Source organism: Ipomoea nil, unplaced genomic scaffold (assembly GCF_001879475.1).
Source record: "Ipomoea nil cultivar Tokyo-kokei standard unplaced genomic scaffold, Asagao_1.1 scaffold3238, whole genome shotgun sequence".
Classification (NCBI taxonomy): Eukaryota; Viridiplantae; Streptophyta; class Magnoliopsida; order Solanales; family Convolvulaceae; genus Ipomoea; species Ipomoea nil.
Window position 1 is genome coordinate 865623 of NW_017619666.1, and position 17187 is coordinate 882809.

The 17187-nt window shown below is 34.3% G+C and overlaps 1 protein-coding gene and 1 pseudogene across 1 annotated transcript; both read left to right on the forward strand.

Moving 5' to 3' along the window:
- The first annotated feature begins 2050 nt into the window (after window positions 1-2050).
- LOC109168974 (uncharacterized mitochondrial protein AtMg00810-like) lies at window positions 2051-3280 on the forward strand. Its single transcript, XM_019317854.1, has 3 exons — window positions 2051-2377; window positions 2456-2672; window positions 2814-3280. The coding sequence occupies exons 1-3, from the start codon at window positions 2051-2053 to the stop codon at window positions 3278-3280; spliced, it is 1011 nt and encodes a 336-aa protein (XP_019173399.1).
- Window positions 3281-16077: 12797 nt separating this feature from the next.
- LOC109168975 lies at window positions 16078-17186 on the forward strand (annotated as a pseudogene).
- Window position 17187: the final 1 nt, after the last annotated feature.

Consider the following 17187-nt stretch of genomic DNA (forward strand, 5'->3'; position numbering starts at 1 on the left):
AAAGAAATTTAAAAACTTACTTGAACTGTAGTCTGAGTACATACTCTCCGATAATCCCTCTAAAATTCATACAATGTATCTTTTTGTGTAACACTTCTTATAATGAATTATTGAAGACTAGATGTGATAATGTTAAATTATCTCTAAAGAAAATATTTCTTACCCTCCTAAATTTCTCCTCTATGGTTCTCAATCATTGAGTGACCATAAATATACTAATTAAAAAAAGAAAGTTAAACCATTCAAATATGCCAAATTAAAATAGAAAAAATGTAGAGAAAATAAATTAGGGGTATATAGCGCATATATTCTCTCTAATTATCATTAGGTAGTTATCCCGTATTGAATACTATATAACGTGCATAGAAAAGATGATTTTTGGTCCATTGAGTAATTTGGTTTTAACTTTTGAAAAGAACTCGCGCGCGCGCCTTACATTATATTTTTTGCAATGGAAAACTGTACTGTTTTCTCATCTGAAACTTCTTTCAATATAATATAATGCTGTAAGTAAATGAGTTACATGCATGTTGAAGCAAAGGCATATATATACAACTAACAATACATAAAAATGAAATGAAATTGCAGAAAATTAAAACATATATATTAATCGATCATCATCAGTTTGAGAAGCTAATTAGCTAGCATTAATCATCTCTTCCAAGTTCCAAGCCACTGAGAATGCAGCCATCCTCCAGATCCACCGGCTCCCAATCCGACCTGAACGGAAAAATATCCTTATAGTAATGGGAACCGCTCACTTGATAAGTGTACCCAACCATCAACGCCATGTCCCCAAGACTACACCCTATTAGCCTATTATTCTCTTTATCGATTCCCACTACTCCCTTTATCTCCCACCAGTAATTTATGTTGTCTTCTACCCCCCAAAGCCACACTTCATCCCCTTTGTACTCACAGGTAAACCCTAGCTTTCCCTTGTACTCAACGATTCATTCTTTGGTGTAGTTTTTGTCATCTTCGTCTTCAACGACCGCTATTGGACCTGGGAACTCTCTGTGAGTTTCGGTTGCCAAGTCGAGAGCCAAAATTGTCTTGCGATTTGTTAGCAAATACACTATGCCGCCTATACAAACGGTAGGTTGATTGGAGAAAATAGTGTCGTGTTCCATTATGAGGTCTTCCAATTGTCTCCATGTCCAAAACTTTGAATCGAAAATCTGGCATATGAAACTTGTGTTTCCTGGTGGCCTAAAAATGATAAAATTATCAAATCATTAGTTTAACTTTATTAGAATTTTATCTCAGGAAACATATATGTAGTGTAATAATATTTTGAAGAATAAATTAAATAAACTCACGAGTAACGAGCATGTGTGAATCTAATTATTTTATACTCAAAGGGATTGGATTTAAGAATTTGCAAAGCAATGTGTTCTAAGAACGTATCTCGTCCCCTGGGGCTCGGCAACTCAACACTTTGCCTAGTGCTCGGCTTATAAACATAATAATGATAGGATCTATCTTCATACTCTCGGCACCACAAAATTCCTTGATTAGAAGATGCCAAGATCTTCATGCCATCTCGGAAACACTCCATAGAAAAATCTGGAACCTCCAACGATGGATTGATGGATACAAAGTTGTAAGAACAAGTGAAGCGCTCGAGTGTTTTAACAATATATCGTATGATATTTTTTGTTTTTCGAGCGTATTTTTCAATGAACCACGATTCACCAGCTAAGTCGTTAGACTCCTTGCTGACCACTTTGAACGTATCTAGCGTTTCTAACGTTGCTCGGCTCAAAATCTCAACAAATATTTCTTGCATGAGATGACCCATTGAGACACAAAAGTAGGTTCTAGATTTTCAAGAGCTAGAAATATCCCTCCCAAACGGCAGGACTATTATTGTCAATCCATAACAAAATCCAAGCTAGTACTGAGAACCTCTCCTCACTCAATAGACAACTTTGTCTCTTATGATGGTCTAAGTCCTAGTCACAGAGCTTGTGTGTTATCCATCACCTCTACACATGAACCCCAATCTTACACTGAGGCAATTCAGCATGAAGAGTGGAGGAAAGCAATGCAAGCTGAGATTAATGCATTGGTGGAAAATAAGACTTGGACTCTGACTGATTTGCCAATAGGGAAATCCCCTATTGGATGCAGATGGGTTTATAAGGTTAAGCACAAAGCAGATGGCTCCATAGAGAGGTATAAAGCCAGGTTGGTGGCAAAAGGGTATACACAACAGTCAGGTGTAGACTATGTGGAAACCTTTTCCCCTGTAGCTAGAATGACCACAATTAGAGCCTTCTTGGCTGTGGCCATTGCAAAAGATTGGAACATTCAACAGTTGGATATCAACAATTCTTTTTTGCATGGTGACCTGGATGAAGAAGTCTATATGGTTCTGCGTCCAGGTTTCTAAAGTGATAAAACTGGGCAGGTTTGCAAACTATTAAGGTCATTGTATGGCTTTAAACAGGCTAGCAGGCAGTGGAATGCCAAGCTGACAAAGGCTCTGCAAGATTATGGCTTCAAACAATCAGTAGCAGATCCCTCCCTTTTCACTATGACTCTAGATTCTTGTTTTACTGCTATCCTAGTCTATGTGGATGATATTCTGATAGCAGGAACCAATTCTGTGCACATTGACAACTTAAAGCAATTTCTAGACAATTCTTTCAAGATAAAAGACCTTGGCTAGCTTAATTTCTTTTTGGGAATTGAAGCCCTTAGAACCTCAGAAGGACTCAACTTATGTCAGAGGAAGTACACCCTGGAGATCTTGAAAGAGTATGGTTTTTTGGATGCAAAACCTGTACATACCCCTTTTAATACAGGTCAGAGGTTGAGCTCTTTAGATGGAGATTTACTGGATAAACCAGAAACCATTAGAAGACTGGTTGGGAGGCTTCTATATTTGACAAATACAAGACCAGATATCTCCTTTGCTGTTCAGCACCTAAGTCAACATGTTGATAAGCCAAGAAACTCCCACTTGATTGCAGCTCACAGAGTTCTAAGGTACCTCAAGGGTTCACCTGGCAAAGGATTGTTTTATCCATCTAAAAGTTCTACCAAACTTCAGTGTTTCTCTGATTCAGACTGGGCTTCTTGTGTTGAAACAAGGAAATCCATCACTGGTTATTGTGTCTATCTTGGACAGTCATTGATCTCATGGAAAACCAAGAAGCAGGCAACAGTGTCAAGATCTTCATCCGAGGCTGAATATAGAGCCTTGGCATCCACCACATGTGAAATCCAGTGGCTCTTATATCTCTTAGCAGATTTACAGGTCAATCTTTGATAGCCCCATTGCATTATTCTGTGACAATAGATCTGCTGTGGCTATAGGGGAAAATCATGTCTTTCATGAACGTACTAAGCACATAGATATTGATTGCCATGTGGTTAGACAGAAGGTACAAGACAAGGTCATCAAGCTGTTAGCAATTCCATCCACCAAGCAGATTGCTGATGGTTTTACTAAGGCCCTATCCAAACCCTTGTTTGATGACTTTCATGCTAAGCTGGGCCTTCAAGATGTTCATGCTCCAGCTTATCGGGGGGGGGGGGGCGGGGGGGGGGTGATGAAGAAGTGAAGCATGAGCTGATGAAGAAGTGATTGAAGAAGCTCTCCAAACAGGCAGCAGTCAGCAGCATAAATAAGCCTCAGTAACAAAGGGTAGTTTTGTCTTTTCCTTTGCTTGGTTAGTTATAACCGTTAGTGCTGATGATCTATAATTAGGTTTCTCCCTTCCTTTCCAATGTAATCAAACATTATTCAATATATCTTCTTCCTCCTTCTTATGTGAAATATGGTGTTCATAACATAGCTAAGCTAGATTGAACATATAAGAGCAGAAGAGGAGTTTGAGGTTTTGATGTTAGGACACCAAGACGAGAAAATGAGCTGCAAATTTACTGAGAACAAAGGTTGTTGTGTATGAAGTTGCTGTCGAAGTCTTGCTTAAATAATTCAAAATCATCCTTGCCAACCCTAAAATCAGCATTCTAGGAAATAATATTAACGTAAACAATTACAATATTTGGGTTAGAATTTTGAATGACATGTACATTAACGAAATATTTAATTAAAGAAATATTTTAATTAAATAGAAAGAAATAAGAGAAATTTAAAAACTTATTTGAACTGTAATCTGAGTACATACTCTCCAATAATCTCTCTAAAATTCATATACAATGTATCTTTTCATGCAATATAGTAAGTAATTCATAGAATATAGAGAGAAAGATTCTCCTTTCTTCAAGAAAAAAGAAAATATTTAAGTAATTAATGGAATGCAATCTTCAGTGAATGCATGAATAATTAATTAAAAATCCCATGCGTGGAATAGAAATTTTCTTAAGGCATTATTCAGAGAATTAATATTACTCTCAGTTTACTTTAATTCTATTTCATTTTATTGTCTTGGTGACTATAATTCTATAGCTAATAAGATTGACACTTGTATTAAGTTTTATTATTTCTAAGTTTAGTTCGAAAATCAGAATTAGAGTCTTTTGAAATAAATGTTTTTCCTTTTGTATGTTTTTTTTTTTTGGGTAAAAGTGTAAAACCAATAACTCTCAACGGTAAACTTGAACAATTTTAAAATTAATTTGTAAAAATAACTTTTAGTTATATTCACATTGTGCTCCGATGACACATCTGTGGCTCTACTTGAGGGAAGGTCACAAATCAAACAACTCGGCGTGGTACGGTGGTCTATTAACTCTTTGAATTGCAACAATAGAGAAATTAAAGTTTAGAGTTAATGTCTTTTATGGTCCTAGACTTATTAGGGATTGGACACTTTTATTCTATGGCCCAAATGTACAACACCTACAACATAAGGCAGGAACATGCTTGTATTCAATCCTCTGCCAAAAACCCTCGCATCTCCTTCTCCATTTGCAATTTCAATCCATAAATTATCATATCTAGGCTTCAACAAATTCATCTTGATCTTGACTTTAGCCACGCTCAATCTCATTCTTCAAATCATCGCCAAATCCAGAGCCAAGTGATATGACAATTTTGGGAGAAGGAGTTAAATCGCAGCAAACGACAGGTCCTTTCTCGCATTCTGATCCATTCTGGCGACCACCGTACCTACTAACACCTGGTCACAATTATTCTCTGATGTGAATCTAATCAGTATATGCCTCGCATCCAGTGTTCCGATGTGCGCTGAACCAGAGAGAGGGAAGAACACATGGAATTTTGCCCTAACCGTATCCACTGTTGGTTTCCCCTTCAAGGAATTGCCAACCAAGGTATGTTTTTCTTCAATCTTAGCGAATTTTCTCCACTCCACCTCCTCAATTGTTACAATCAGCTTCCCCTAATGCAAACCTGCATTCGTTTGTTCATCAGTGATTGATTTATTCACTGTATATTCTGTTCAATCTATGTTCTAGCCTCTAGATTTTGTTCTGTGCCATTTTGAAATTGATCTCTAGCAATTGAATATGGATTATTCGTCGTTGCTTGATTTCGTTACTGGTTGTTATTTTGATTTTTTGTTGAATTTTGGTCTCCATGCCCCAACACATGCAAACGAACGCAAAGTTGCCAGAAGCCTCCTACCATTATTTTGATTTTTTTCTTGCCCATATTGATCATCTAAGATGACCATCGCAGGCGAAGATGAATCTAGAATGATTTCTGGAAAGAACAAAAATTCCAGTGACAGTTCTCGCCGCCGGTTGAGCTTTCTCAGACACTAGGTCAACCACCATCAACTTCAATATAATAAGAAAATGCTTAAATGAATTTATGAATGTGTATGAAAATTTGTTTTTTAGTTTTTAGGTAGGAATTAGAGCTTTTTTCTTTAGATTGTTGAATATGAGCGCTGGAAAAGCATTGTTGGAAAATTCTGAGAGAGAGAGTTTGTTGAAAAATTAAAGAGAAAATACCACAACCTCTTATTTCTTTATGGCTAACTTTTTCATAGCCTCTTATTTTATTGTGGCCAGCATCTTTATCTCTCTTATGTCAGTTATATAAACAGCTCCTACCACCTTTATCAAAACACACTCAATAATCATCTTCTTATCCTTCTTTCTTTATTCCCTCTGTGTAATCATCTTAGCAAAGTCGAGTTTACCTACGCTATAGTTGGTGTGAACTAAGCGTAGTTAGTCTGTGTAGCCTGTCGAAAGCGTGTCAGGGTTTTAACTGCACCGTTACCGGGCAAATAACGCTTTTAAGGTAGTGTTATTATAACACGGCACAGACTCCCTTTCAGTCTTACACTCGTGTTGTCCTGGTTCCTTAAAAGCTTTCTAGCCGTGCGTTGACGTTGCTGATATTTTTTTCAACAGTTAAAAGTGTTATTTTAGCAATAGTCAACCTTTCATTGTTATGGCACCTTCTGTTATACCCGATCTGTCCAAGATCACTGCTTTTGATGGAAAATACTACAAGAGGTGCGCTCAAAATATGCGTATCATTTTTGAACAGCTAAAATTGGTTTATGTGCTGAAATTTAGTTGCACCAGAACCTACTCCATTAGTGTTCCCTCTACTTGGTGCTAGAAAAGCTAGCCATGAACCTGATTACAATCCTAGTGAAGAATCGAGAGAAAGCAGCCTTGAAATAGACTATACTCCTGGTCAAGAACCGAGTGTAACTCTGACGCAGTTTAAAAATGACAATGTGGCAACCAGACGATACCTTTTGTCACTTGGGAATCGGCAAAGTGGCAAACAAGACTCGGCAAAAGTCATTTGGGAATCACTGTTAGAAAAGTACGGTGCCAATGATACTGAAAATCAAAGTGTTTGAAATGTCTATAACAAAAGGAGTGGAAGAGTCAAGATACTCAAAGGGAGATGTTTCATGTGCGGAAAGCAAGGACACCGAGCATACCAGTGCTACCATTGCAAGGGCATAAATAGTAGAAGTCAATCTGACAGAGCCAGATGAGTATTGCATTTATTTAAATAAGTAGCTATTTTGAGTAACTCTAATTAATTTGTTCTAGTTCTAAGGGCTTGCATGAAGTATGATTGTCTTAGTACTGAATACTAGTTGAGTTGTCTAGTTTTTGATTACTTAGTAGTACTTATTTCTTTTGTATGTTGAATACTAATGACATTGATTGAAATGAATTTGGCATAGATATTGCTCAAATTTTTTACTGAAATTATTTGTATAAAAAATAAGACCATATATCAAAGGCTTCAATTGCAATTTGATGATAACATGGAAAAGTCATCATTCTTGAGTACTCTATCTAGGAAGATGATTTTTAAGTAAACTTCAGTTTCACCACTCGACCTGGGAGTTCTTAAGAAGTAGGTTGTTGATCATGTAGGCTAGTTAGAGCGTCACTTGATCTTCACCTGAAATCAGATTGACTTTTATATGTTGTTAAACAATCAAAGTCTTGCAATAGAAATTGTTGAAGTACTGCAATAGTAATATTGATCTGCATCATATGAAAGCTTTATATGAGTTTTAATTTCCTTTAAGTGAAGGAAAAATTGTGCAAGTGGAATAACTTTGAGTATTAAAGTTATACTTACTGAACTCACATTGTAGAGATCTATTCCCTAATAAATGTTAGTTTAAACAGCCTTTGCGCATGAGATTAATTTCTTTTAAGAATATGATGTGATATTTGTGATTATGTTGTTCAACTTGAAGTAGCATGCAAACAACATTATCTCTATAGCTTACTAACAATGAGCATTGGTATATATTATTTAAATTTTTGGTTGAGTCAACATGAATGACCTATAATCCCTGTTTAAAGGGTAATTATGATGAGTTAAGATAACCAAGTTTGTTGAAATATACACAACTATTGAGTATGTGTCAGGTAAAGTGCGGAGCTACTATAATTCTCCACAAAGAAAATTTGCAAAATTCAGTCTACAAAAGAACTAATGTTGGGCACCAAAGGTCAATCTGGGTAAGAGATCAAATACCTTTGAAAAGAATATTTGTAAGTGTTTCATTATGGTGGTAATTAACTCCTTATATATTTCTTTCCTAAAAGTCTCTCTGTGGTACCAACAATAATGGTGAAAGAGAATGCTTCATGTCGAACATGAAAATCTTAAGGGAATCAATCATTTGTGAGTAAATAAAGTACTCATCGTAAGTTTGATCGAGATGATCAACTTACTTTAATAGAAAGGACTAATTATGAGATTAGTCGTTGAATTATTGGAATGGCTTAAAGCCCAAAAGGTGATGAATTTGTGGTGGGTCTCACTTTTGTGGTCAAACGAAGCAATGAAAAGAATCACAAAGTAGTACACTAATTGGTCATTCCTACAATATGTGTACTTGTGAGGTTGAGCCATAGGTCTTAATGAATTCATAACCCTATGAGAAGGGTGGTTTTGTTGAGACAGACCTAATGAATTCACCGCATAATGCTTGAGTACAAAAGTGCTCTTGATAATTCATACTCAATTGGGGGGATCTATTTGGAGATAGGCCTAATGAGATCCCTGACATGAGTGAAAAAGGGTTAACCATCCTTTATGAAAGATAATGGGGGTATCCCAAGAAATCGAGTGGTTAATAAATATGTTGATAAACGTGCAGTTGTGGGGGATGTCCAACACCTTCACTACAGATACATTGTGATTCACAAAATGTCATTTGCATTGCAAAGAACCGTGCCTATGATAGAAAGAAAAGACTTACAACTGATTTATGTCTTTAAATGCTCTATAAGCCTTTAAAGGTTGTCTATACTGAGATAGACTTGGTAGAGTTAAAAGTCCATATTGAGATGGACTTGACAAGATATAAAAATCTACAATATGATAAGACTTGTCAGAGTTAAAAGTCTATGTTAAGATAGACCTTGACATGATGAAGGTCTATATTAAGATATACATAACAGACTTGAATACTAGGGGTATTCATAAGAAATCAAAGAGTTTGACATTCGTAGAACCTGCTTATTAGAGTTGGTGTGTGCATTAGAGTTCAAAATTTATCTAATCGGTGAGTTCAAGATTCATATCACTCTCGGGAAGAAAATTACTCAGTGTCACTACGTGTCAGTTCAAGTTCTCAAACACTGACATTAAGATCAACTCGTTTATATTGCTCAGACATTATTTCTTTAGCCTTCTACTTTGAATATATGGGGGATCATCATTTCTTGTGAATAGCTTAGACAAGTCTTTGCGTCTCAACTCAGAATTTGTGGGAGATTGTTGGAAAATTTCGAGAGAGAGAGAGAGAGAGTTTGTTGGAAAATTAAATAGAAAATACCACATCTTATTTGTTTGTGGCTGAATTTTTCACCACCCCTTATTTTATTGTGGCCAGCACCTTTCTCTCCAGTTATGTGTCAGTTATATAAACAGCTCCAACCACCTTTTTCAAAACACACTCAACAATCATCTTCTTATCATTCTTTCTTTTTTCCCTCTGTGTAATCATCTGAGCAAAGTCAAGTTCACCTATGCTATAGTTGGTGCGAACTAAGCGCAGTTAGTCTGTGTAGCATGTCGAAAGCGTGCCAGGGTTCTGACTGCATCGTTACCGAACAAATAACGCTTTTAAGGTAGTGTTACTATGACACGGCACAGACTCCATTTCAGTCTTACACTCATGTTGTCCTGGTTCCTTAAAAGCTTTCTAGCCATGCGTTGACGTTGTTGCTATTTTTTCCAACAAGCATAAAAAATGAAGGTTGAGAAGAAGAACATGTGAAATGATAGAAATGCCCTTCATGTTGACGGTGAACAAACGGATAAGTTGACGGAAGACTAAAAGTGTCCAATAACATCTAATAGGTGTAGCCAAAATGTGGCAAAATTTATTAAGGTGGATTAAAAGTGTCCAACTCCTAATAAGTCTAGGACCAAAAAAAGGCATTAACTCTTTTAGTATAGAACAAATATTACTTTGTCGTAGAGTCAATAATACTCAGAAAATTTTAGTTATATTAATTTAAAAATGTAAGTGTAAAAAATGTTACACGTTAAACTAACTTAAAGTTGGCTCAGATTAGTTGTCAAAATAATTAGTGGTTTGGTTCTGGACCTAGTCCAGTATCTGTGTGAATGGAGTCTGGATTAGCGTCGAGATGCAGTCCAGGAAAGGTGAGGCTTATTCAAACATTTATTTTGGTCAAGACCCTACTTCCATGGTATTTTAAATCAGATGATGCAGCTAAATTTGAGGGATTAAGGGCTGCACTTTTTCAGACCAAAGAGGTTTCAAATTCTTCTATAAAGTGCTACTTTGTAAAGCATTAAGGTTGGAGATTCAAGGATTATTTTAAAGATTTCATTCCTCATATTCTGTCCTAATTATCCACTCAATATATACAAGTAAAGAAGGTTTCTCAACTCGTTCATGTTGCGGAGAAGATAGCCTGCACGTTAAGTCCATGGTGGTGCTGGAGTATGCTCTGGAGTAGTTGTAGTTTATACTTTAGATTGTAATGTACTCTCCTATTGTACTCCTGTTGTTCATCTAGTGGATTTGGGTTGACGTGAGTGGCCCCGCAGATATAGGAGTGAAGCTCCGAACTGCATGAACATTTCCTGGTGCACGGTTCCATTTATTGCTTTTATAATTAGTTTCTTTATTCTGTCTAGAGCAAATCCTAGAGCTAATCCAGCTTAATAATTGAGTTAAAATTTAGTAGGAACCTTTAGGTTATCTCTTGCATTCAAGATCCATGAGTTTTTCAAAAAATAAAAAATTATTAGAAATTTACAAAATGCAACATTCGAGATTAACTAATCTAGGATGGGTTAGTGACGAGCTAATATAGGTCAATGTTGAAACATAACATTACAACTTTAGTTGCAACACTTTATTGGAAGTACTTGGCTACTTTAATACAATTTGGACTAGAAGTCCTATTCTGGAGGGCTAAATACGTTAAGGTGAAAGCAAAATTCACTATAGCACATGATTCAAATTACATGAGTTGAGTTACGAGCTTTTACACAATTTAAGATCTTTCAATCTACTAATTAAAACCCGAGACCTAGTATTACTCTAACAGACAAAAAAAAAAAAAAAAAGGCATAGGAGATTGACATTTCGCTACTGTTCTTAAAACAAGGGTAGTGTATTCTTTAAAAAATTTCACGGTGAGAATTTCGTAAATAATTTATCAAGAATCCACGTCCGTTGTTAATTAAAACGAACGCGATTTAATAAAGAACGCTTTTACTTTCCGCGACCGTTCTTTGTAACAAAAAGGGTCACAGGAAGTACATATTAATTTTTTTTTTTTTTTAAAAAGGTAATACATTCCGTGACAGTTTCAAATAGAAATAGTCGTGGATATTTTGGATATTTTTTTAAAAAAATCTTTTTACTTTCCGTTACTGTTTCTCTTAGAAATGGTATGGAAAGTTGGACCTTATCAGATCTGAACTAGTCTCCCAAATTAGATCCGTAACATTCTCATCCTCCACGTATGCAACGCGACGCCTCCACTACCGCAATGCCGACGCACCCACAGTCGCCACAGCCGCCACAGCCGTCGACGGTACCACCGCCACAACATCCACAACCGACGCAACCACCGTCGTTTTTGCCGATCTATGAGTCCGCTACAGCCTCCCCTGCGACGCTGACGCCGACGCTACCACCGATACGCTTCCGCCCCAGCTTCAGCCGTCGGTCGCTGCCTCCACTACCACAGTAGGGTCCCCCTTTTTTTAATGGTTTATAATATATGTTTGTTTTATTTTTATTTTGATAAATGTAATATTTTATGAGTTTTAGAAATTTTATTTCGAATTTATGTTAATTTGTGATTAGTTTTTAATTTTATATATTGTTATGTTAAAGAATATGAATATTGGTAAATATATGTATAAATTTATGATTATTTTTTGTGCTTATATATTAATGTGTGTATGTTGATACATTTGAATTGTTTTTATTCAAAAAAAAAAAAATTGTTTTTATTTTTTATTTCGAAATTTGATAATTTTAAAGGTGAGTTATTATGATTAAATATTAAAGTGGGCATACTACAAGAATTACTATTATTATTCTATTTTGAATTTTGGCATTTTAAATGTTAAATTTTGAATTTAATTTTTTTTTTTGTGAAATAGGTATTTTGATGAATTAGTTAGTTTGATAAATTAGGTATTTGCTTAGTTGGGTATATATATTGAATATGACTTATGTAGTTTAGTTAGTCAGATTAAATTTGATGAGTTATGTATACTTTGATTATACATTTGGAATTTTGATGAATTAAGGGCATTTCGATGAATTAATTTATATTATATTATTTACAAATTTTTATGTATGTTTATAATTAATATACGACATTTCACTCTGTTCCTACGAATGGACGGGTTAGGAACATTAATTAGAAGCAATGCAAGGTATGTATGAAAATTGAATTAAAGTTTTAATGTGATATTTTGATTTACAATAAATTTTTTTAATTACTAAAATATATATGTATTTTATAGTGCCCGATACAACCAGAAGGTGTTGAGGGTAGATATTATGTCATGCAATACATGTTTGACATCGTGACAAAATATTCATTTGTTGATTGTTTGAATGAGCACTACTACAAAATTGGAAATATAAGTAGCACTTTCCACTACACCTTCATGATGAAGGTGTAGTGGAAAGAAAAAGTTGGAACTTTCCGCGGCACCAGTTGCGAAGGGGTGCCGCGAAAATTTTATTATTATAATAATAATATAACTTTCTGTGACACCCTCCTAGGCAGGTGTCGCGAAAAATTTATTATTAGTATAATAATTTAATTTTCCGCGGCACCCCACCCCAAGAGGGTGCCACGGAAGTTACTATAATATACTAATAATAAAAACGCTATCAGATTTAAAACTTTCGCGACATTAAACGTAACCCTAAAAAAACAAATCAGATCGGAAAATCACTCTATCCGCCACGCCTTCGGTAGCCTCCCCTCGCCGGCAACCGCCTCGCATCTTTCTAGCAGACAGCTGCCAACCACCTTGTCGCCGGCAACCGCCTCATCGCCTGCAACCACCACAACAACGACCACCTCCTCGCCAACTTGCTGCCTCGCCGGCAACGACCGCCAACCAGCCCACTACCGGCGGCTTTGACAGTAAGTATATTTGATTTTTATATTTATTTTTGAATTTATTTCAAATTATATTTGTATATTTGATTTTTTTTTTTTGATCTATTTTGAATATTATTGTATGTTATTGTGTGTTATATATGATATTTTAAGAAATTTCTTTTTAGTTTTTGTTGACTTATTTTGAATATTAGTGTTATTTTTTTAATATTAGTTATTTATTTATTTATTTATTGTGTTATTGTTAATGTGAAAGAACAATATTAGTGTTAGTTTTGGAATATTGATGTTATTTTTTAATATTAGTTTTTGTTGATTTATTGTGTTAGTGTTAAGGTGAAAGAACAATATTAGTGTTATTTTTTGAATAATAATTTTTGTTGATTTATTGTGTTTGTGTTAAGGTGAAATAAAAATATTAGTGTTATTTTTTTGAATATTAGTTTTTATTGATTTATTATGTTAGTGTTAGTGATTATTTTTTGACTATATATATAACTTGTATCTAAAAGAAAACATGTAGAAATTACATTCTCCTCCGTGGTCCTTTACAACAAAGGACTCTGTTTTTAGGTTATTCATAATAATGACTTAAATCCTCTCTATTTGATCTAATGTTAATTTATGGTGTCAAATCCGAATATTATGGACACTAATATTAAAATAGTATTATTTCTAAGTATATGAAATAAATGGTATTAATTAACAAAATAACTATTCAAGTACACTTAAAAAGACAACATATCAAAGACAACAGTTAAATAAAATCGTTGCTTTAAAAAAAAAAAAAAAAAAAACACACACACACACACATAGACAACGATTTCGTTGAAGTGTTGTCTTTTCTCAAATTGCACAAAGACAACACACACTTATAACAACGGTTAAGTAAAAACCGTTGTCTTTGACAAAAGTGTTGCATCAAATACAACGGTTTTGGACCAAACTGTTGTCTTTTATACAAAAGACAACACTTTTGTTAAAAACTGTTGTCTTTCTAGTGTTGTCTATGTGCATTTTTCTTGTAGTGAAATTGTTATATATCTAGACAAAAATATATCCTCTATACAAATAAATTAGGATAGCAATTGATTACTATAACTAAGTTGCTAGAGAACGAGCACATTTTCCCAATTTATAAAAATCTTAAACAATGATATATAAAATCTCTAAAGGTACATCACCACATGCGTACATCTACACATTAGCTATTAATTTGAGCAATTATTTGCTCGGCTTCAAGCAATGATAACATCAACAAACATAAACGATCCAAATCATATATTCAATTGCACTATATAATATTTGATTTTATAATTTAAATAATTGTATATCGATCCAAATATTCTTAACATATAACAAATCAACTCAGTGCATCGCATGGGTGAAAATACTAGTTTAATAAAATAACTTTCTCATTTCAAACTTTAAAAATACTATCTTACTAATTATTTATTAATTCTCAACTTTGTAGATCGTGGAGAATTGGTAGACTGAGCTACAATCAATAAGAGATTAATGAAGTTAGAGACGTATGAGCGAAGTTCTTAATTGGTGAATGGGTTAGTACATTACTTGATTAGTACGTTAAGTAATATAATTGATATTGATAATTTTAGATATAAATCGTATTATTAATTACTATGATACTATCAATTATGAGATTTATCATTTTTATTAATTGTGAGATTATAAATATTAAATTCTACATATATTGCTCGAAATCAAGGAATTTCTGACCACTTTTGGTGTCCGAAAAAATCTTTGTCGCTCTTTTCGACCACTGGACAAAGTGGTCGGAAATAGCATCCAAATTTTTAAAGTGGTCGAAAAAATTAGCTACTACAAAGATAGGTGAAAATTCCCAACTCAATTTAAAAAATTTAAACTGTCGAATTTTATTTTCCGACCACCTTTACTTTGAAATAGAGTCAGTAGCATTCAAAAAAAAAAAAAACAAACAAAAAAAGTAAAGGTGATCGGAAATTCTGACATATTCCCCCACAACAAAAAATTTTAAAAATGCACTTTTCGACCATATTTTTAGGTGGTTGGAAAATTAAAGATTTCCAGTAGTGATGTTTTGGTTGTGATATATATATATATATATATATATATATATATATATATATATATATATATTGAGCAGGTTTTGGGTATAAATTGACAAATAAAATGTAATATTTTAAAAATAAATATAACACATCAGTTTTTTTTGAGGTGGAATCGTTATAAAACAAATCTATATTTAAATACATACGACGGCGGTTAATTGTATAACTGATGTTGTGTGTATTTATTTTTTAAAAATTACCTTACCACGTCGGTTTTTAAAGTCAAAAACCGATGTGGTATATTATTGAAAAAAAATGTTTTAAAAAAATAAATCGATATAACCGACGTTGTAAATTTAATTTTTTTAAAAAATAAAAAATATACGACATCGGTTATATAAAAACCGACGTTGTATAGTTTTGTTTTTAAAAAAAATAAATTTACAACTTCGGTTTTTATTTAATCGACGTCGTATGTTTACTGTACATCGTCTCTTTGAATAATGTCTCTTTTTAACCGACGTTAAAAGTTATTTATGTACTAGTGTTTGATGAGTTAGACCAAGAGGGCACTCACTCGGGTTCAATATCTTGTCTAATTATCTTATTAGCTTTAATTTAACTTTTTGTCCCAGATTGAAAAGTGGATGTGGAATTGCACTAGTGTATGTACCATTAAACTTAGCTTTTTAAATTATTTGAATGATATAGTACGGTATATGAGAATATTTTGCAGAAGGGGAGGAGACTCGTGGCAGACAAGATTTTGTCAAATTAACTCCTCACGACTTGGATGTTAATGTTTTTTAACTTTACATTATAAACGTTATAAACATTATAATTAAAATGTAAAGGTCACTTTTTTTCTTTCCTCTCCGGGAAAGTAGACACACTCTTTCCAGGAAAATAGACAAACTCAATCAATAATTCTGGGGATTATGTAATATTTTTCTGGTTATATATTACAGTTCTGGTAACTAGGTCTAGTGCTGTGTTCTATTGCACTTGTCGAAGTTTCTGTTTTCATTTTTTCTGCATTTTGGCTCTAGCTAGCTACCCACTGCACGCAAAACAACGTAAGTACCCACTACGTAAGAATTTACGTCAGCCTGCCATGGTTAATTCTTCTGCAAGGTGGTCTCCGCGAGTGAGAAAGGGTGCTTGGTCGGAGGAAGAAGATGACCTTTTGAGGAAATGCATTCAGAAATTTGGTGAAGGAAAATGGCACCTAGTTCCCTTTAGAGCTGGTAAAGTAACTAATATATATAAGTATATAATGAATTAAACATTTCAAGAATTCGGTCCCTTCATGCATGTAGAAATATATATATGTATTGCAGGGTTGAATAGGTGCAGAAAAAGTTGCAGATTGAGATGGTTGAACTATCTCCATCCTGATATAAAGAGAGGCCATTTCAGTTTGGAAGAAGCTGATCTCATTCTACGCCTCCATAAGCTCTTAGGCAACAGGCAAGTTCGTTAACCGCTAATACAACCCACTACCGCTAAGCGCTGATAACCAAACAAGCCCAATATCTCTAAATTATAATTTATGTGCTTTCATAATATGTCAATTATCAATGTTACTTCTGAATTATTAGTAGTGTAAATGTTGCCCTCAATTCAGCACTGGAAATTATGGAATTTTCGACCACCTGAAAATAATTTTAAATCAAGTCGAAAGCAAAAAGTGGTCGGAAATAGCAACAAAGGTTTTTCCGGATGACAAAAGTGATGGGAACAAGGCTTTCGACTTGATTTAAGATCACTTTTAGGTGATCAGAAATTCTATAATTTTCAGTAATGATTTTTCAAAACAGAACATATATTATCCTCCCATAATTGACATATTATGCAGGAACATAAATTACAATTTTCCCTCTGTATTAATTATTTGTTGTAATAAGCTAATAAGTATGCTTATATGTGGCTAGGTGGTCGCTTATTGCTGGCAGAATTCCGGGACGAACAGCAAACGATGTGAAGAATTACTGCACAGCCATCTTAAGAAGAAGGTAGTTGGCATGCATATGGCTTCTTCTAATAGCAGCAGCAGATAATAATTGGGATGATGAGAAGGGCAAAGCCCCACAAATCAAGGAAA